Here is a 21,480-nt window from a genome sequence, read left to right on the forward strand (position 1 = left end):
GCGAAGCAGCTGCTGAGGCATCTGAGATAGTGCTGGCAGCCTTGGAGCTCAGCATTAGAGGCACACACTGCCTATAAATTTTTGCTCTACCGATTCTCACATCCTCTGACACATTTACTTCCAACTCCCTCATTTTACATAGACAAGAAAACCTAGAACTCTCTCTCACCTCCCCTTAGCTTTAGTGAAGAAATATGATGCTTACTCAATTCTAGTTGAATAGTATTCCAAATGCTTCCTAAGGTTCCAGATTCTCCTGTGGTTATTAAATATTCAACAGTCGTATGTTAACTCTGACAACCACCAGGGCTTGCTAAAAATGCCAAAATTGCATCATTTTCTACTTATTCAAAGAACGAACCCTCTGAAACGTGACAGGTAACATGGTCTGTCTCAACTCTTTCTGGGCCTTAGTTATATTCTGAACGGAGCTGCACATCAGTTTGTTTCAACATCATCAACAGTCAAGCTTGTAACAATCAAGCCTCCTTCAAATCAAACTCTACTTGAGCAAACTCCTTCAGGAGAGAAAGCCCTACATGTACCCAGGTCAGAATTTAATCCAGTAACACTTTAAGTATATAAGCTTCTTGCTACTATCCTCTAGACTCTTTAGTGTCTAGAACACAAACCCTTGAATGCAGGGGGTTTATGACCCTCTTAGTCATTTTCCTATCATAACCTCTCGGTTACACACTAGTACCAAAATACTCAGCTCAGTGAAGACCCTGATAAATCTTTGTTAACCAGATGTTAGCATCCCAGACACATGTGGATTCAGGATACTGACAACAGATACTGGTATACAATTAAAACCACACTGGACAAGGAAGGGTAGAGTGGCCTTGGGGCACAGTGCTTTGAGAACTAGGTACAAGTAATGGATGACCTCAGAAATATAAACACAAATGCAGAATTTGGTATGCAATTTCGGGTTATCAGAGAACTTGGTTGATAACCCCTGCCTTGGCAACAGCACAAAATCCCAGATCTCTCTTGCTCAAAAGACACAGGATATGGATTTCCTTACTGGTACTAGAAACTTCTTGACTTCCTCCATAGCATGGGCCATAAGAGCATAAGCCTCACATGGCGGTCCAAAGACTTCAATGAAGACATGCAGATCCATATTCAAGTGGGCATATTTGGGGTCTCCACCTTTGCGCAGCTCTTCCTCCTATGGAAAACAGAGAAAAACATCACATCACACGGATTAGAAAATGATACCTTCACCTCAAGGCAAAAGGAACATCAAGAAATAACCTCAACATCTAAGAAAAGCAATAAAAGTATAGGAAGAAAGTAAAAAAGCTCTGGAGAATAGTAATTTAGACAACCTGCTAAATCTGCAATTGGTCTGCTGCTGAAAGTTAACTGTTGTCTTGAATCCCCCATGTATTCACTGGAGCTCTTATTACAAGGTATAGAAGAGACAAACTTAATACTGGTCTCCATGCAGATAACTGCCCTTGTCAAGCATTCATTCATTGCCAAATATTTGCTTTTAAATCCCAGGCAGAGCTGTTAATCACCAGCTCTTCTTATCTGCGTAAATAGTCTGGGAACTCAAGTTCTAGGGGAGGAAAGAAGTCAGGACAAAGAGAAGGAAATCTCATTAGCTAGAATAACACACCTCAGCCCTGACTGTATTCATCTAGTGAGAAATGTGACTGGACAAAAGAAGAGGGTCTGAGAAAACAATGCTCATCAATTAGGCTGCATAAAAGGAAACCTGAGTCAGTTTTTAGGCTGCAGCAGTATGTCTCATTTAAAAAGCTTATCCTAGAAGGCTAAGACTGTTCTGTTTTGGTGGGAAGTTTCTTGGCACTTACAAAGAGTATGGGGCTACGGCATGGAAAAAACAAAGATTAGGTTCTGCTGTCAGGATTGCTCGGAGTTCCTGTTGGAATACTTTCTTTTAGTGGGCCTCACATTCCAGCTGGCTGTAAAACAAACCAGCCAACTAATCCTCAGATTCACCTGCACTCACAACACTATTGTTCTCACTTTCCCATGTTACCAGAAAGGGAATATGCTGTTCACATTTTACTGTCTTTAGTCTGGCTAAGTTTTAGAACCTCCTTCCAAGCTTTCACAGATACGCTTACTAATGCCAAAGTCGCTACTGCTGTTTCCATTACTATGCAGTCAAAAGTCAGGAAGAAAACAATCACCAGGGCACACCTTGGCTCTTCCAGGGTTGCCAATCAAGTAAATTAATTTGGTCTATAATCTCTTAACATCCAATGCTAATTTAAAGGAGTCACACTCTGTACATATACAAGTGCTGGCTCCCATAAGGCAGCCATACTGGACTCTGGCTACTGAAAAGGTATGCAGGTATCCTCTTGCCTCACTAACGTGAGCTTACCTTGGCTTTGTCTCTCATCGAGCCCTTTCCCAAAACAGAAATCTTTGCACCAGTCTCTTCTTGCAGTCTTTTAATTGTATTCCCTTGTGGTCCAAGGATCTTTCCCACAAAATTGAACTGACAGAAAATAAAAACAGATTTCTAAATACATATGGTCCTATAAAACATTTCCGTGTGTATTTATCTCATTTGTCCTCAACAACCCTCTAAAATAGAGTATTACCATTTCCATTTTACTGAAGGATATTCTGATGAAGTAATTAGCCTAAGGTTATACTAAAAGCGGCAGTTCCTAGACTTGAATTCCGGTTTCCTGATGTAGTCTGGTGCTCCCTCCATAATATCACACTGTAACCCTTTTTACTTCCCTTTGTACTTTAACATACATAAACATTTTTAAGGCAGTTACCTCAGAACAGAAGAGACATATGGCACCTTTGGTAGCACTGGTTTAGTAAACTAAATATAACTGACTGCTTTCCCAAAAAAAGGAAAAAAGGAGGAGGAGGAGAAGGAAAAGGAGAAGGAGGAAAGGGAGGAGGCAGACGAGGGTGGAGAAGGGGGAGGAGAGAGGGAGGAGGGGAGGAGAAGAAGAAAGCATTTATTTAAAAGTAAAACTTTGAGTAAGAAATAAAATTAACTCATCCAGTCAAGGATTTGTGTTATATTTCCTTTATTTAGATTTCAGGTCAAACTTCTGACAGAGAGCAACTCCTCGGGGTTCACTTTTTTCCCTTTGAACTTGGAGCCTGAACAAACATTTGAGAAAGAAACACTTTCTTCTCTCTTTTTAAGGAAGATTAGCCCTGAGCTAACAGCTGCTGCAATCCTCCTCTTTTTGCTGAGGAAGACTGGCCCTAAGCTAACATCTGTGCCCATCTTCCTCTACTTTATACGTGGGACACCTGCCACAGCATGGCTTGCCAAGCGGTGCCATGTCTGCACCTGGGATCCGAGCCAGTGAACCCCGGGCTGCCGAAGCAAAACATGTGAACTTAACTGCTGCGCCACCCGGCCGGCCCCAAGAAACTCTTTTTGATAATAAAAAGATGATTATATTTCCTTCCTGGATGTAGCTAAGCTATTAGTTATGGACTTAGATGTTTCAACTGCCAAAAACAGGTACTACAAGTATGAGAGAAGCTTCACAGGCTTAAGTTTCTGATACATCACAATCTCCAGAAGTCTTTATTACAGCCCATGACTCTTGCATCTACAAAGATAACTCAAAGAAGTGAGGCACTTTTTGCCTTACCTTGGGATACTGCTTGACAGGTATCAGTACCCGCTCCTTCAACTTCATGTTCTTGTGAGAAAATAAATCCAAGTAATTCTCCTCATCATCCTTTTTTGAATCCCCTTTCTGAATCTTCTCAATTTCTGAATAGGACAAATAGAATTTAATTTACTTTTCTTCTGGTAAATAAAGGCAAATCTCCAAGTCTGCTTACAGCAATAACATGAGTGCTGTATAATGAGACCAAATAGTTCAGAAGAATGTGCTAATTTTAGATACAGACTGGCTGAAAGCACCAAAATTATACGAAGCTGACTAGAAAACCCAAAGCCTGCTTCTAACAACAGCAGTTTGCTCTTCCACCCCCACCTGAAGACTGTACATGGGACACATTCAAATGTTTCTTAAGAATAAACGGATTTTTACAAGACTAATGGGGTGAGGATGGGGAAAAGAAATGGACTAAAAAAATAAAAAATCTGCACCAAGAAAAAACACAAAGTCATATATTTATGAAGAAACAAAAGTCAGTAATTTAACTATATGATGGAGCGTCCAGTTAAAATCCTACTTTGACAGTGGTGCTTTGGATAGTAGTAGCCCTTAAGAGTTTGAAAGACCTGGCTCTTAACTCTGCCACTCACTAGTTGTGTGAACTCTGAAAAGTTATTTAATTGTTCTGAATTTTGGTTTCCTTATTTGTGAAATGGAGGCAATATCTACCTCATGAGGTTGCTATAAAGACAATAAAATAACATACATACACACGCTAATTAAAGCCCATTTCTTAGGAAGAGCTTAATATACAGTCAACATTATCTAGCCCAAATTCAGTTTATGTCCTAAAGTAAAAAAAAAAAATGCACCAAGATACTTTGAACTCGCAGGTAAAGACAGTTACATCAGAAAGAACTTGAATATCCAAAACAATTTCCTATCATTGGGGAATTTCATTCATTCAGTGATTGCAAGTTTGAGAGCTTCCTGTGGAGAGGCAGATGAAGGGAGAGATACAGGTATGATCATTAACCTCTACGCAACATTTACTAAGAACCAGGCATCTATCCTGCAAAGCACAGGAGATACAAGAGAACAAGTCAGATATGGTCCCCATCTTCACTAGGTTTATACACTAGTTCCCAGTCTATGAAGCTGGCCATGAAGTACAGTTAAGTAAAGTGACAAGAGTACCAACAGAGACGGGGCAAAGTGTGCAGGCAATGAACAAAAACTAAAAGGTTATATAGTGCACTGCGAACAGTCAAAATAAGAAATTGATACTCCCTAAAATCACTGGAACATTCTAAATAACACAGAATTTTCTCCTCATAATATTCTCACATTGTGTTTCTATCTTCTACAACTTTAAGGCAAAGGTTCTCAAACTTGCCTGCATCAGAATCACCTGAAGGACTTGTTAAACTAGACTGCTGGGCCCCAACTCCAGCCTGGGATTTGTATTAGGGATTTACAGTTCTAACAAGTTACCAGGTGATGCTGGTATTGCTGGCCTAGGAACCACACTTTGAAAACCAGTGGTTTAAAGGTATCCAGATATACTACCTCAAACACATTCTGCAAATCTACACCTTTAACTGTTAGTTTAAAAATAACTGTTCAGACTAAGTTCAGCTGTGACGTACACAGATGAAAGAAAGTTATTTTGACTCTGACAGACTTCATAAGAGTTCAGAATTTCAAACTGAAGAGTTCTGTTTATTAAACAACCTAATTTCAGATGTTATAGTATTTGGTGAGCTAACTGACCCACTTAGGCCCAAGAGCACATACTCCCTGTCTTTTTGACAATTAATACTGCTCATTATATTGATTATTTTTTTAAGGAAGAGCCCTGAGCTAACATCTGTGCCCATCTTCCTCTACTTTACACGTGGGAAGCCTGCCACAGCATGGCTTGAGAAGCGGTGCGTATGTCCGTGCCGGAGATCTGAACAGGCAAACCCCAGGCCACTTTCCACCAAAGCGGAGCACTCGAACTTAACTGCTATGCCACGGGGCCAGGCCCAGCATACTGTAAATATTCTTAACTAAACCTTTACTCCTATGAGAAGAACTGTAAATGACAGTGCTCTTCACACTCCTATGTTTCATTGCTTGGAATAGAAAACAAATTTGACCTTAAAATTAACAGACTAAATGCTTCATTCAACATCCTGTTTGTTTGCTGTTTTCCTGGTGGTATATCCTGACCTCCACCCCTTCCCACCTACTGCTAATAGTAACTTTTTCTAGCCACTAGTTTTGAGACTACCATCTCTGTATACATCTCCTCTTGAGCTTCCAGGCTGGAAAACTGGGTGCTTAACCATCAAAAGTCCTAAAGGAACAAGTCACATTTCTGATCTGAAAACATCACTGAAGAGATTCTAAAAATGTGGAACAGGGGCCAGCCCAGTGGCGCAGCGGTTAAGTTCACACATTCTGATTTGGCGGCCCAGGGTTTGCCAGTTCGGATCCCAGGTGCAGACATGGCACCGCTTGGCAAGCCATGCTGTGGCAGGCATCCCACATATAAAGTAGAGGAAGATGGGCATGGATGTGAGCTCAGGGCCAGTCTTCCTCAGCAAAAAGAGGAGGATTGTAGCAGATGTTAGCTCAGGGCTAATCTTCCTTAAAAAAAAAGAAAAAGTAGAACAAATTACATACTTCATTTTATCTATGTCCCTGTGTATCCTAATTGCTATCATCTAGTTAGGCCCTTCAGCTGCATTTTATACCACTTTCCAGAAACTTTACTTGGTCAGTGCAGGAAGATAAGACTCAAAGTCTGTTAATCTGCTGTACTCCTACAGGAAGCAGGGCTGCAAAAATTGAACCCAGCAGAAAGGTTTGTTTATATGCATTGTAATGCACCCTGTGAATTTAAGGCTTTTCTATAACATGGATCCTTCTGCAATATTTTGAACTAGTCAGATCTTAAATAGAATCCCTTTCCAATTTATCTCACAATTTAAAAAATATTAAAGTATTTTTAGAGAATTCAAAGAATAACAATTTAAATAAAACAGAACTGAAAAGAGAGAATCAGGAGGAGTTTATCAGACAAAACAAAAGACTAAGAGGCAACCCGAGCCTTCAAGAGGGTCATCTTCCATGTCCGGAAGGGGAAGGACTGAACATTCATTCAGTGCCTACTATGTCTCAAATACTGTACAAATATTACCTCATATATCCTAAAAAATTACTCAGTGAGGTAGCTGGTACTATCCCCATCTTATAATTGAGGAAACAAACTCAGAGAAGCTAAATCTCTAAGCCACAAAGCTGTTACAGTACCAGAATAAGGATTAAACCCAGATTTTCTCTAACTTCAAACCTCATGCTTTTATTATTGCCTCTCAACGAGGGGATTGTAGGGGAAGGGGGTACTTTATTTAAATAAGAGTGAGCTGATTTTGTAAAATTCTAGGAAGTTTATACCCTTAGACACTGTCATGTGCTAAAAGCAATGAAAGGGCTCTGTGGGTGCCTCAGATGTTCAGTTGCCTGATCTCGCTTTTCTTTTTCTTTTCAATTCTATATTTTTCTCCTTGGCCTCACTTCTCTTGGAGAGCCAGGAGCAGGCTGTAATGGGAAGGAAAAAAAAAATCAAAGAGAAGCTTCACCAAAATGGCTTGCCCTCAGGCAAAAGTACTTCTAGACAACTTTGTTGAAACTGACTCCTTTGAATGATCTTTGCCTGGGCCTCGGGAGACCCTGGATGTCCTAAGAAAGAAAAGCTCAGGTGTAAACAACACATAGAGGGACCCACTTATTTCCTAGCCAGATGTCTACAATAATCCTATCTTATATCCAGTGCCTTTTACATGTCTGGAATTTTGTATTTATAACCAGAAATATCCTCATTTAATAGGTAAAGAGCCCTGGGCTCAGAAAAGTTATATAACTTGTCCAAGATCACACAACTAAATAGCGACAGAGCAAGTATTTAAACTCAGGTTACTCTTTACATCAGTCAGCAAATTCAACTTATCTTGTGGCATTTCTTTTACTCTTTTACTGTAACTTAATTTTTCCGTTTTTGGTAGGTCCTATCACAACCAGACTGTAAGCTCCGAAGGATGAGGACTGCTTCTTAAATGCCTGTCTCAGAGCAAAAAGCACGGGTTTTGAAGCTAGACGGAACTGAGTTTAACTCCTAACTCTGTTACATGCTTTGTGTGTGACCTCAGGCCAAGTCATTGGACCTCTCTTAGTCTTCCCTTCTTACTTTTAAAAAGGAAGATAGAGGAGAGAGAGATTTAATGAACATGAAATGTTAATACTAGAGAAGTCTGTAAAAATTATATACAAATTTTATCAACTGGACTGGCTTAACTAAACAGATTACCACTACATTCATTAACTGAACATATGATAAAGGCTGCATAAAGAGGAAGACAATGGTCAAGCTTTCAGGTGTCCAGAGACAGTGTTTGTAGGAGGGCAAGAGTCATAGGATATGTGCTTCAAAAGGTCAGGGGTCACGCCCTCCTCTAGATTGTCAATGCACTTGGTTCATACTTCTAACCACAGTACTCCTTCCCCTGTTAATGATTTCTAGACCCCTTCCATCACTAAACTGAGTGTCTGCCATTCTTAGTACAATGCCTCAGTCACAACAGGCATCTAGAAACGTTTACTGAGTGAAAGAAATGGACTATTAACATCTCCAAATTTCCGCAATGATTCATGCGACTTTATCATCCTCAAATTTATAATTCTCTGTCCTATACCTTTTCTGTTGGCACCACCTTTTGGAATCACAAGTCCACTAAGCTTACTATCTTTGTATTTAAAAATTTCTATTCTTTTTACTTATCAAATTACTTACTGTTTTAAGAAAGAGCACAAAGCAATAGGTTTCTTAATTATTTTTGGGTCATGGTCCCCTTTGAGAATCTGAAAGCTACAGACTAGCTCCCCAGAAAAAACAGACTCTATCTTGCATACAATGTTGACTGATGGTGGGTATTGGTTCAAAAAAATCCCCCAAAGCCTGAGTTAGGAGCCCTCTAAAGAGCTCAACTCTCACATTTCAGGATAGTGGCAAACTCTCTTACGGCATATTGACCATGGTCTCCCAAATCTCTTCTTAGGACACAACTTAAGAGTTTAGGGCTTTTTTAAAACAACTTTTTGAGATAGTTGTAGATTTATATGTTGTTTTAAAAAATAAGAGCTCTCATATACCCTTCACCCAGTGTTCTTCATAATATTTTGCATATCAATAATACAATATTGTAACCCCAAAATTAACATTAACACAATCTATTGACTTTACTCAGATTTCACCATTTTTCATGCACTTCTTTGTGCGTGTGTTTAGTTCTATGGAATTTAATCAAATTCATGTCACCACCACCACAGTCAAGGTACAGAACAGTTCCATCACAAGGAACCCTTGTGCTACGCTTCTATAGCCACAGTCACCTCCCTCCATCTCTCCCTCATCAACTAATCTGTTCTCCATCTCTATTATTTTGTCTTTTCAAGAATGTTAAATCAGTGGAATTATATAGTATGTGACCTTTTGAGATTGTCTTTTTTCACTCATCATAATTCTCTTGAGATTCATCTAAGTTGTTGCAGTTATCACTAATTCACTTTTTATTGCTGAATAGTATTCCATGGTATGGATGTACTACAGTTTAAGTATTCACCTATTTGAGACATATGGTTTGTTTCCAGTTTTTGGCTAAATGAATAAAGCTTCTATGAACATTCATGTAAAGGTGTTGTGTGAACCTAAGCTTTAATTTTTCTGGGATAAATGCCCAAGAGTGCAATTGCTGAGTAGTATGATAAACACAAGTTTAGTTTTGTTTAAAAAATGCTTTATCAGAGAAATATGTACACTAACAATATTTTAGTTAACCTTGCTAGTATTATGTTCTATAAAAATAGTATTGTACTGCACGTATGACGCCTTACAGGTCTTACTTTTTCACTTAACATTAAATTTCCAAGATTTTTCCCTATTGTTGCATGTCACTGTATTTTTCATTTTCACTGTTGTACACATATTTCATTTTGAAAACCTCACGGTATCCAGCCAATGATGAAACAAGTTGCACCATTCTGTGAACAAGGTGCACCACTTTATGAATGAGGCATTCACGTGCAAAAGTTTCTTTGGGCATATTCCTAGGAATAGTGTTGCTGAATTTTAAGGCATTTGAATGTTCAGCTTTCAGATGAAATGCCAAACTGTTACCCAAAGTGGCTGTACCAATTCACACTTCCACCAGCAATGTTTAAGAGTTCCTTCTAATTCACATCCTCTCAAGCCCTAAGTCTTATTTGACTTAATTGTTGTCAATGTAGCAGGTTTTCATTATTTTCCTGTCTCCAAAATTTTTTTTTCTCATTTATCTTCATTTACTCTTTCAGCTACTGTATAGTCAACATGTCAAGTTGGAAAAATAAATCCAACTGGAATTAGTTTGGAAAATGCAAAAAAATCAACATGTTAATTTAAAAGTTCTGTCATCTTTATAACACCAGTTCTTCCCTGACCTCCCTACTCCCGCCCAGGACATGGCATATTTTTCTTTTCAGATCTTCCTTTATCACCTTCAGTAAAAATTTATTTATCACATACTGATAATATGTGATCCCAATATTCCTCATCTATAATATTGAGATAAAAATTCTTCCTACCTCACAGAATGGTCAAGGAAGATGGAATTAATGAGTAGTATACCTTATGGCACATGTTAACATGCTCTACAAAGGTTAAATATTATTGTTATTGTTTGTTATAATTATTTATATACATTTTGAACTCATTTTTATTGCTTATCCCCAGGTATTTGATAGTATTCTAAAAATGAGATCATTTCGTCAATTCTTTCCTAATTGGCTACTGCTCATGTATCAGAAACCTACTGATCTGTACATCTTTATTTTGTAACTAGCCACATCACTGACCACGTTCCTGGGTAAATAACGACGAAGTTATTGCAAATAGTGATAACTTCTGCTTCTTTCTTTCCTAATATTTATACTTATACCTATACTTGATCTATATTCCTTTGCAATTCCACTTTCTGGTTTTAATAGGTTTTGCTAGCCCTGTAGAATGAAATGGGACCGTCTAGATATATTTCTGTAGTATACTGTAAATAAAATAAAGGAATTAACTATTCTGACGTTTCCATAGACTTTGTAAACATTCTCCACTGGGTGCTTTTGGAAGACAGATTTCTGAGTATCCTTTCAAGATCTTCTGAGGATTGTTAATCTACTCAAAAATGCTTACTTATTCCTGAGTCATTTATACTAACATACATTTTCCTAACTTTAGGAAGCAGAAAAAGAACACTGATATACATAAAAGCACCTTACGTATATTACGTAAATATTTAACACAGATAATGTTATTTTTGTTTCAGAAAACAAGCATGGGTATCTTGAACCCTTGCATGTCTGCAACTGCTTTTAATCGTCATCATAGTTGAATATCAATTTGGCTAATACAGAAGTCTATATTTAAAATTGAAATCCCTCAGAATTGTGTTGATATTTTTTTATCATGCAATGAAGAGGAATATTAATTTGTCAAATATTTAGTAAGAGGCCACTCTGTGTGGCACTCTTCAAGGAACAGGAGAGACAGCAGTGAACAAAGCAGACAAAAGATCCCTGCCCTGGTGGAGGTGGCATTCTAGCCACGAAGGAGAAGGGGTGGTCAACAAACACACACATAACTACAATACATGGTGCATCAGATGCTGATAAGTGCAAAATAAAGTAAAGCTGGGAAAGGGACAGAGAGCTGTGTGGTGGTAAAGCAAGAGTGGTCTGGGTCTTGTGGCACCTCTTGGAAAATGGGTAGAGGTACCTGGAGGAGTCAGGGTCCCAAGTGCTAGGCTCTGCTCTCTGTTTCCTTCTTCTTCTGTATCTTGGCCTTGTCATCTTCACTGCTCTGTTAGCCAGCACTCTGATGCATTCAAATAGATTTCCTTTTAATATTTTGTCCAATTAATACAAAATATTTTAAGTTCAATTTGTTGCTGGTACTATAGTGGGGGTAGAGAAAATTAGGTGTGTGGATCCAGACTTGGACTGACTTCAAATCCTAGTTATGCCGTTTCCTAATTTTGTTACCTTAGCCACAGTATTTAATCTCTGTGTGCTTTGGTTCTTCATCTGTAAAAGTGAGGATAAGATAACTTCCTCGAAGTATTGTCATGAAGACTTTAATATTTGATGTAAAGTGCTCAACCAGTGCCTGGCACAAGAAACGTTAGCTCTATTTTTCTTACATGTATCCTTATCAGAGCTTAGATACTACCAGTCTGTCTTCTCAGAGTCTCACTTCCTCATAGTTGGTTGACTTCATTACAATCCCTTTTCCAGATCATTCAAAAATACCTTAAAAGCTGGGTCCAATATATATCAAGACTTATCCATGCTAAGAAGTATCCATATATTCCAAATCTGTTCTCTCAATAAGCCAGCATTACCACAATCCCATTTCTCCAATTAAAATTTCAGTTTGCTTAAAAAAAAAAAAATCAAAAGAGCCCAAGTTAAAAAAGTTAAAAAGCACTCTCTTGTAACAGAAGTTACGCACTGAGAGAAGCGTGAAAATTATAAGTAACTTTTAAGGATCAATAGTTTTTTATGTTTATCCTAAGAAACTACCTTTTACTTAAAAGAGAAACACCACGCTGGGCACCTGATGTGGTCAGAAAGGCAAAAAAACACCTTGTGTTTTCATACCTTTTTCAGAATCATGGATTTACAACTACAAGGAAACTGTGGTGACGTGCTATCTATTGACAATAGGTCAAAATGTCAGAGAACTGAGCTAGTGCTTTTAGACATCATTTAATCCTCACAACTCACCATCCCACTTTACAGATGAGGTTACTGGGGTTCAGAGAATTTCCTAGGAGCAGGTAACTAGTTAATGGTCAGAATTTCAAACCCAAGCCAACAACTTCAAGTTTGAAGGTTTGTTACTCTATTTTCACGCTTTTAATCTGGACTGATTAAAGATTTGAGGAAATAAAAACTAGACTACCACATCAATCTTTACCATTTAGTCTGACATTCCTAAATCTGCATGTATTTGCTTTCAGATTCAAACACCTGGTGTTTGCTATATGCAAGACGTATGAAAAATATAAAGATAAAAGGCAATCTTTGCCCTCAAAGAGCTTGCCAGAAGGACACAATGAACGGGTAATGTTTCAAACAATCTGACTGTGTTACAGAACAGCAAAGCACTGAGCTGAAAATATAAGCAGTTTATAGAAATATTTTTATTCTTGAGCACTGCGCGCTTTGTTCATTGTGTTTAAAAGTAAAGACCCTTTACCAATGTTGGGAGATAGAGAACAAAGGGAGGGAAATGATATTTTCATAACCATCCGTTCATTCTATCGACCTTGCCAAAGAGTCCAACTACTCATTCAGCGTTGAAGGCTGTGAATTTTTACTCGCTTAATAGAATCTAGGTATCATAAGAAATACTTATTAAAACGTTTTAACTAGAAGTGAGAGCAAAACAGACGGCTTTAGGGAGAAATCAGAGCGACTAGGTGATTGGCCGGCGCCGAGCAGGAAAGGAGCGCTGGTCTACAGACAGAGAACAAAGACGACTCCCACTCTTCCTCCTCTGTTTCACTCCTGAAGCTCAAAGGAAAACACTAAAAAGACCAAGCCTTTCAGGTAGAAGCGTCGTGCAACTTCTCTCAATTTTTGTCCACCTCACTGGAAATGTCATGCACACCACCTTTTCCCTCCCTCTAATCATCTCATTTCACTGTCTCTAGGGCTATTTTTCCTCTCCTTGAAGGATGAGCCCACGGTATAAAATAAACGGATCCAACCTTCCGGCTCCGTAGCAATTATCATTTTATCGGCCGAAGTCGGAAATCGGAGTGGGGAAACATCAAGCTCCAATTCCCACAGGTTGCTCCTGCCTCGGAGCAACTTCAGCTCCAGGACCGCTAAGTCCCCCCCCACCCCGGCCCCTGCGACCGCGGCGCGCTGGACAGGGCACCTGAGCCTCACCCCGGCTCACCTGGGCTCTCCCTCCCCGCCCCCCACTCCGGCCCTCCCCGCTCGGGCTGTCTTCACCTCCTACACTCTCCCTTGAGGCGCCTGCCGCCACCCGAGATCAAAAGAGCTTTCCCTTTGCGGGGAAGAGGAAGATAAAGGTTCATTTCTGGAAGCATCGGAGCGCTAGCGGCGCCGGGCAGCTGCCAGGGGTGGGAGGGGAAAGGGTCGGCAAGGGGGCGGGGAGCTCGGCGCTATCCATCAAGATCTTTGCGCTAAGAGATCGCTAAGCCCCCTTCGGGCCTCCTCTGCAGCCTAGAAATCCCCCCCTCGCCCCTGCGCGGGGATGGGAAGGTGGGATCCAGGCTCCCGAGCATGAGGATGAAGAGGAGAGGCGAAGGGGAGTTCACGACTACCTTAGACCCGAGGGGGCGGGAAGCGAGCGGAACAAAGCCGCTGCCTCCCGTGCCCCCGGACGCCCCCGAGGGACCCCGGAGGCCGGCTCACCTGCGGTCAGCAACTGCATGGCGTGAGTGAAGGACGGATCCAGCGAGTCCTTCTCGGCCATAAGTTCGGGCAGGTACTTGTTCTCCGGCTCCATCTTGACGGAGGCAGTGGCTGAGGGGGGCAGCAGCGGGGTCGGCGCCGGACCGCCCACTGTCGCGTCGGGACCCGTGGCCGAGGGCGGCAGCAGCGGTGGCGGCTGCGTGGCGGGCGAGGCCCGGGCGCCCCCCCGGGACCCCCCTCCGCCTCCCCGAGACCGGTGAGGCAGCGGCGGCTGCCGAGACGGCGCCTGACGCACTGAGGGGTGGGCACCTGAGGGGTCCATGGAGCCGCTGCGGCCCGAGGACCGGCTCATGCGCCCGGCGGGGTCGTCCCGGCGCTGCATTGGGGAGGATGTGCGATCGAGGGATCGAGGAAGCGACGCGGCAGCGGCGGAGGCCCCAGCGGCGGTTGGCGGGGGTGGGAGAGCCCGAGCGACGGCGACCGAAGCCGACCCGAGCGACCCAGCGAGAGAGAGCACCGGAAATGAGGCGGCGCGCGTGCGCAGCCAGCCGCCGGCACCGCCCTTGGGTCTCTCCGCGGAGAACAAAGTCCCCGGTCGGGCCACGGCGCTTGCGCACCGCCTCGGAGCCCGAAGAAGTCGCCTCCCCGCTCCCTTTTTCCGTCCGAGCCCGCCAGGCCAGAGCTCTGTGCGCGTGCGCGGGTGGCCGCGGGCTCCGTTCGTTTTCTTTTCCACGTGACTCGGCGCTAGCGGGACACGTGTCTCCTCCCCCTCTGGCCGAGTGCGCGGAGGGGGCGGGGGCTGTGGAATGTCTTTGTCTGCGCGCGGGCCCGCGGAGTGTGGGGCGGGAGACCTGTTACTCGCGGGGCCACGCCCCCTCCAACGGCTGAGCCGCTGCTGGGGGGGGGGGGGGGGGCTGTGCTTAAAAGAGTGGATGGGGGCAAGGGGGAGAGGGGGCTTCTCTGAAGCATGGAGATAAAAGGAGACCCGCCTGGGAACCAGAGAGAATTGAGGCCGTCTAAACAGGAAGGGAGGAAGGAGAGAGGAAGAGACAGGGCACAGGGGAGACTAGGGGTGAAAAAGCAACCGCTGAGGGAGAGTCTGACGCAGGGGTGAGGGGTGGAGATGAGGAAAGAGAGCTTGGAAGAGAAATTGAGGAAGGATGGGTCAGTGGGAAGACTGAAGGCTATTGCAGGACTTGAACTAAGAGGTGAGGTTCAGATTAGAGACCTGAAATCTAGCAAAGGGCACCAGACCAAAGCAGGTTACCCAAGAAGTCGTATCCCACGGTTTCCTGTATAGTATGCTCTAAAACATTTGCCGTTGTTGATCAGAGAAGTCGTCTTAAAAGATGAAGCGTTTTAGCTCTTTACATATAGTACTGCTTTCTGCTGACTTAAGTGTTTCTTCGCAAAAAAAGTGGGGTAGAGGCCAGGTCCTTGATCCCTGATGGTTGCATCATTAGGGTGGTTCCTTATACGGATGTGAGTGCGAATCCTGCCTTTGTGGGCCCTTCACAATGGATCGTTTCAGACTTGCTCAAAGAAACAGACTCTTACTACTGCTCTCAAGGCCAAGGTATATAGTCGACAGTCTCCCACAGCATTCTTCTCATCCTGGAGGGCTATATGCAAAAGGAGCCTAGGTCTCTACTCTCCCATAAATTCTCAGAGACCTGGTGCCTTCTCTAACCCTTCCTTCCCTCCACAGATTTTGCTTCCCCCATTCAAAGCGCTTACTCCCGTCCCTTTCCCTTCTGGATCAGTTCCCCTAAGAAGCCCACGCTTTTCAAAAGCATTTCTGGAAATTGTCCTCTGGGTGCCTGGAAACTGTTGATTTTTGGATCTGAAACTTAGAAGCCTTCAACTAGAGAACATTCAGGCCTGGTTACCTTCTTAGGGATGGGGGAGAGAAATCACCCATAGAAATGAGAACAAAACACAAATATCTCCATAAATTATCACATATGTATTATATGTGTGTATTTCCAGTGTCTGGTGCAGTATTTTAGTTTAAGGTCACATACGTAGTTTATAGTCAAGTAGGAGGAAGAAAAAGAATGCTTTTGAATAATTGGAATGGGAAATGTGATGTGACAAATGCCCAAAGATAAGTGAACATTAAGCGCAATTGCAGTTCAAAGCAGAAGATAGATTTCGGTCAGGGGAGAATGAGTTCCAGGCAAACGGAAGTGCAGATAGATGAGCAGAGATGAGATTGTCAGAGATGTGGCTGAAGAATCGGAGTAGCAATCTAGTTGCGGACTGTGAAGAAATAGGTGGATTGAGAGAGCACATGTATGGAGGAGGGGAAAGGGGGCAAGGAGAATTTATAGCTCCCTTGCAACTCATTTCTGCTGCCGTCCTTGAAAATCCTGCTTGAGTGGTGGTGTTACAAATGGCTGAAGTGTCCTTGCTCTGTAATGAGATGCCCAGATGGAGGCACCTTGAGTTGAGGGTAATAAAACTTTGATAAAGAAGCATCTGAGAAGGAGCTGGATAGTAGTATCTGTGGATTTCTAGACTAGAATCAACAGTCTTTCCAGATGCCTGTCAAACCTTAGTTTCTCTAAGGGTGGGGTTGAGGGGAGCTTTCAGCTCTTCTTGGTGAGACACACGAAAGGTAATCTCTGAGGCGATGGGTTGCTGAAGCTGCGATGTATTTACCAAGTAAGTAAGGCAGCAGCCTTCCATTGTGGGCGCCCTTCCCTGGGACAGGGAAGAGTAATTCCTGTCTTGAAAGCCTAGAGGTCTGGAGTTTATTTTGTGTTGACCATGGTATGCTGTTCCAAGTTCACCTGAAGGTGTTAACAGCACAGCCTTGTGAAATGACTCTGACTTTGGAATGAGACAGACAAGTTCAAGCCCATCAGTGCCTTGACCTTGCTTTCTGTCACGGGGAAAACCACAACCTGTCTGAACCTTAGTTTCCTCCTCTTTAGAATGGAGGTAATGACATCTACCTTGTGGAATTGTTGTGAACGTTAAATACCAATATAAACCTCCTGACAATAGAGCTTATAAGCAGAAGTAATAATTATTATTATGCCGTTTAGTTATGCCTAATGAAGATTTTTGGGTGCTTCCTGTTGGTTGTGGATCTGAAAGGCCTTCTCTCTAATCTGTCTCGTTTTCACTGACTATAGCTTGACTTTGTTTCAGAGAAGGGAGATGCCAAAAAGACTAAGCTTCTTCTACCTTATTTCCTCCCATCATTTAGTTACTATGGTGTAGGATGCAGGAGCAATTGAGAGCATAGTGATTCAGATGGAGTTAGGTCCGAAGCTGGCTCTTCCTCTTACCTGCTGAGTGATCAAGCACTTTACTTAACCCTGCTCAGCCTCTGCTTCCTCCTCGTGATAAAACAGGGGTCATAACAATACCTACCTCAGGGCTGTTGGGATTAAAAGAGAGTGTCTTTAAGCACTCAGCACAGCAGCTGGCAATTAGTGGGTACTTGATAAGTGATGGTGGCCATTGTTATTACTACTACAAACAGATTTATTGAGTACCTTATTGCAGACTTTCACTTTCATGTGAGTCCCTAACTGACCGGCTGAAAAGGATTGAAATTTGCCTGTAGCTGCCTGACCTGTGTGATCTCCACGATCGGGTGTCTGCAGGCCCCACCTACCTCTCCTGCTTTGCAGCCAGTTCCTGGCAGGAGGGCTCCCGCCCTGGGCAGCAGTTTTTCTTCCAAGAGTGTAGTTCATCTGTTCAACCTTAAACACCTACTTGGTGCCACATATGTGGAGGGTGGAGAAGAAGACAGGAAGACCAAGATTCAACATTTAACATTTTTTCCTAAGTTTTCTTTTTATAGCAAACATATATACTTCTAGTTTAAGAAAAATCCAGAAGCTAGGCATAAAGTGAGAAGTAAAATTCTCCTCAAAATCTTGTCCGTTCACCTGACTGCCCTTTTCCAAAGATACCCACTATTCAATGATTGCTTGTGTAGCCTTCCGGACATTTTAATACAGCTGTGTGCAAGTCTGTATTTTGTGCTTTAAACACAAACTGGAGTATTCTATATGAACAGTTTTTAAAGGAAATATTCTGGTTACCTTTCCCTGTCAGTATATAGAATTCTACTTTATTTTTAATGGTTGCATAATATTCCATTGAGTACTTATTAATCACTTCCCTTCTGAAAGAAATATAGGTTGATTCCAGCTTTTCAGTACTGCAAATCATACTGCAATGAGCATCACTGTACAGAACATCTTTGTGCACTAATATCAATATATCTATAGGATAATTCCTAGAAGTGGCACAAAAAGACTGTGCCAAGCAGCAGGGTAGGCAGCATCCTCTTCTCCCACCTCCTCAATAAATTTTGGAATTTCTGTCCAATTTCTATCTAGTAATCTATCTATTTCTAAATCCTATTCAAATCCAAATCCTATCCTCAATCAATTTACTGTCTTCCTATCTTTTTAGTCTTCACCAATGTGGTAGATGAAATGGCATGAGATTCAACATTGAATAAGAGAGTCTATGCCCTGAAGGAGCTCACTGTTTAGTGAAGGAGACAAATACGTAAACCAAGAGTTACCAGGTAGGGTGAACAGTGTTAGAATAGAGGACTACACAAAGAGCTGTGGGAATGCACAGGAAGGAATGACAGACCAACTGCCGACATGAGTTAGGGAAGTTGGATCTTTGGGAAGTTGCAAGGTGGAGTGGGGGCAGGGCATTTAAATGTTGGGAGTTCAGCAGAGCTTGGTCCCATGCCTGTACTCCCTCCTCCATGTTCACGGCTCTGGAATTTAGATCTCTAGCCCAAACTTCTGAGTTCCCAATCCAAATAGCCCATTGCATCCCTGACATCTCCATTTGGATGCCTCAGAGGCCCCTCAAACTCAGCATGTCCCCAGCAGAACTCAAACTGCGGCCACTAGCAGTGCTGCTTCAGGGCCCAGATGACTTTAATGAAACTGAGGTCTTGGGAGAAGCTCCTCTTTCAGGACCCAGGCCTGTTCCAGCACCTCAGAACTTAAGGAGACATTCCCTTTCAGGACCATGCCCCTTGCTTGCTTCACTCTAGTCCCGGGGTGCTCTGAACATTCCCAGAGAAGGCACCTTTGGTGGGGGCAGTGGGCAGGGACAGAAGGGATCAGAGCAGGGCTGATGTGCTCAGTGACTTGGCCCCACTGCTTTGTCTGACAGCCGTATGTGAAAAGTCCCTAGAAGTGTCCCCAAAATACTTGAAGGGGACTTTGCAGGGACAACAACAGGAACTCAGGATTATTGGTCTTTGTGTGGCTTTGTTTGAATCCACATGCCACTGAGGCCTGTGTGATATTTGGATTATAGTAATCTTTTTTCTGCCTGTCCTTTCAACCAGAAGGTGAGCAGCTCATGGGCAGGAACCATTTCTGTCTTTGTATAGACAGAGGCTGGAACAGAACAGGCATTTGATAAGCGTCTGTTGACCGAGTAAATATCTGCAAAATAATTAAACTCTCGTTCTCCCCGTTGCCTCTACCACCGACCTGCTCTTCCTTCAGTGTTTTCTGTCTTAGGGAATGATATCCCCCACTCACCACGTAGCAGGAAATCTGGGAGTCATCCTTAACTTCTCTCCACTGCCTCACTGCTCTACCCCCGCCACATACAGTCCATGCCTAAACCCTGTTGTTGTTCACTTCATAAATGTTGCAAATCTCATCCGTGTTTCTCTATCTTCACTACCTCTGCGTCCATCTGAGGTGCCATAATGCCTCACTTGAACTTCTGCCGCCTCCGAACTGGTCCCCCACTTCTGCTCCTGTGCCTGCACCTTTCTCCATTCTCCGCCCGGAAGCCAGCGTGATATTTTCGAAACACACGTTTGGTCATGTCTGTCTGTCTGCTTGTCTGTCTCTATCTTATACACACACCCACCCACCCACCTTGTTAAACCTTTTTAGTGGCTTCCTTTTGCCCTTAGGATAAAGATCAAAATCCTTACCACACCTGACCCAGCCCTGCCTGCATGGCTAGCCCGGCCTGGCTTTCTTGCCTTATCTCATGCCATTCTCCTCCTCAGTTCCTGTGTTCTGCAACCCTGGCTTTTTCAGTTCCTCAAACAAGCCAGACTCCTGCCTCCCCTGGACTGCACACTTTCTGGTTCCTTCGCCTAAAACTCCAATCACTGCTCCCCTCCCTCCAATCCAGTCCCTCCCTGCCCCACCACCTCTTTTCTTTAGATACTGTAATTCCTACACATCCTTCAGATATATGAAAATGTCACTTATTCAGGGAAGACTTCCCAGATCCCCAGGGTGGGCCAGCTTAGCTCTCATTGTTACATGTTCTCGTGGCTCATTCCTAATACCTATCACATTTAAAATTTACTTGTTTATGTGATTATTTGAGTAACATCTACCTCTGTCACTTGAATGTAAGGCCCACGAGGGCAGGAACTTTGCCTGTGGTGTTTAAGCTTATGTCCCCAGCACCCAGCACAGTGCAGGCTGAATTGACTGATGAATAAAGATTGGTTGGCTCAATGAAAAGAAACAGGAACAGCACATGCAGAGACATTAAAGCATTATAAAACTTGACATGGGTCCCTGAGATGGTAAGTCATGTAGTACGACCTGGATTGGGGATGCATAGAAAATGACAGGAGATAAGGTCCAAAAGGTAGACTATGTCTTAATGCTCAAGGAAGGAAGTAGAATGTCCATGGGGAGCATCAAGATAACATGGTCAGAGTTCTAGAGTAGAGAAGGAAACCGAATATGGAATGTAAATATGTTTTAATTTGCTTGCCTAATTTAAAAAAATTGAAATAGTTGCCAGTGCGTAAACGTTGGGAGATTTCACATTACAAAAAATTCTGGGTTTCTAGTTTTTCTTGAAACATCAGATCTTCTAGAAACCCTGGGTTTGTACTCCTCTAAGCAATGATTAGCTTCCACCTTTAGAGGGCACTGCCTCTAACTCCCCAGGCGTTTTTGCTACCAACCTGACTCTCTTAAGTATTTGCGTTAGTGACCCAGTTTTAGAGGGATCATTCTGGTGGTGGAATGGGAGAAAGGATTGGAGCAGGGGGGGAAGGGCAATGGTAGCCAGAGGAACCCAGGGAGAGAAAGGAGTTCACATTGAAGTTGGAGACACTTAGACCCCAGGGACACTACATCTGGACTCAGTCATTCAGGCCTAGGCTTGTAGTGGAGGAGGGGGATAAGCTTCAGAGCCTAGGGTCCATCTTCCGCCATCAGAAGTTTTGTTTGGGCTACAGAGAAGATAAAAACCAAACAGGAAATCTGCTGTGATCCTGGCTCATCTGAGTGTAAATGAATGGAAACTTCGGAATTTTAGCAAGATAAATGCTACCTTCTTCTGAGCCTGCCCTTGCCCT

At 42.8% G+C, this 21,480-nt stretch overlaps 1 protein-coding gene across 2 annotated transcripts in view; it reads right to left on the bottom strand.

Moving 5' to 3' along the window:
- Window positions 1-14,779, bottom strand: part of KHDRBS1 (KH RNA binding domain containing, signal transduction associated 1) — a 37,043-nt gene extending 22,264 nt beyond the window's left edge. For both annotated transcript variants that reach the window (XR_006888624.1, XM_046661224.1), the window contains exons 1-4: window positions 14,130-14,779; window positions 3,627-3,751; window positions 2,372-2,488; window positions 1,031-1,177 (exon numbers count right to left, since the gene is read on the bottom strand). Coding sequence is in view for 1 of the 2 variants with exons in the window: in XM_046661224.1 (XP_046517180.1) it covers window positions 1,031-1,177; window positions 2,372-2,488; window positions 3,627-3,751; window positions 14,130-14,511 (771 nt within the window). In the remaining variant the exon portion in view is untranslated. The remainder of the gene's footprint in view (window positions 1-1,030; window positions 1,178-2,371; window positions 2,489-3,626; window positions 3,752-14,129) is intronic.
- Window positions 14,780-21,480: the final 6,701 nt, after the last annotated feature.

The sequence above is a fragment of the Equus quagga genome, chromosome 5 (genome assembly GCF_021613505.1).
Source record: "Equus quagga isolate Etosha38 chromosome 5, UCLA_HA_Equagga_1.0, whole genome shotgun sequence".
Taxonomy (NCBI): Eukaryota; Metazoa; Chordata; class Mammalia; order Perissodactyla; family Equidae; genus Equus; species Equus quagga.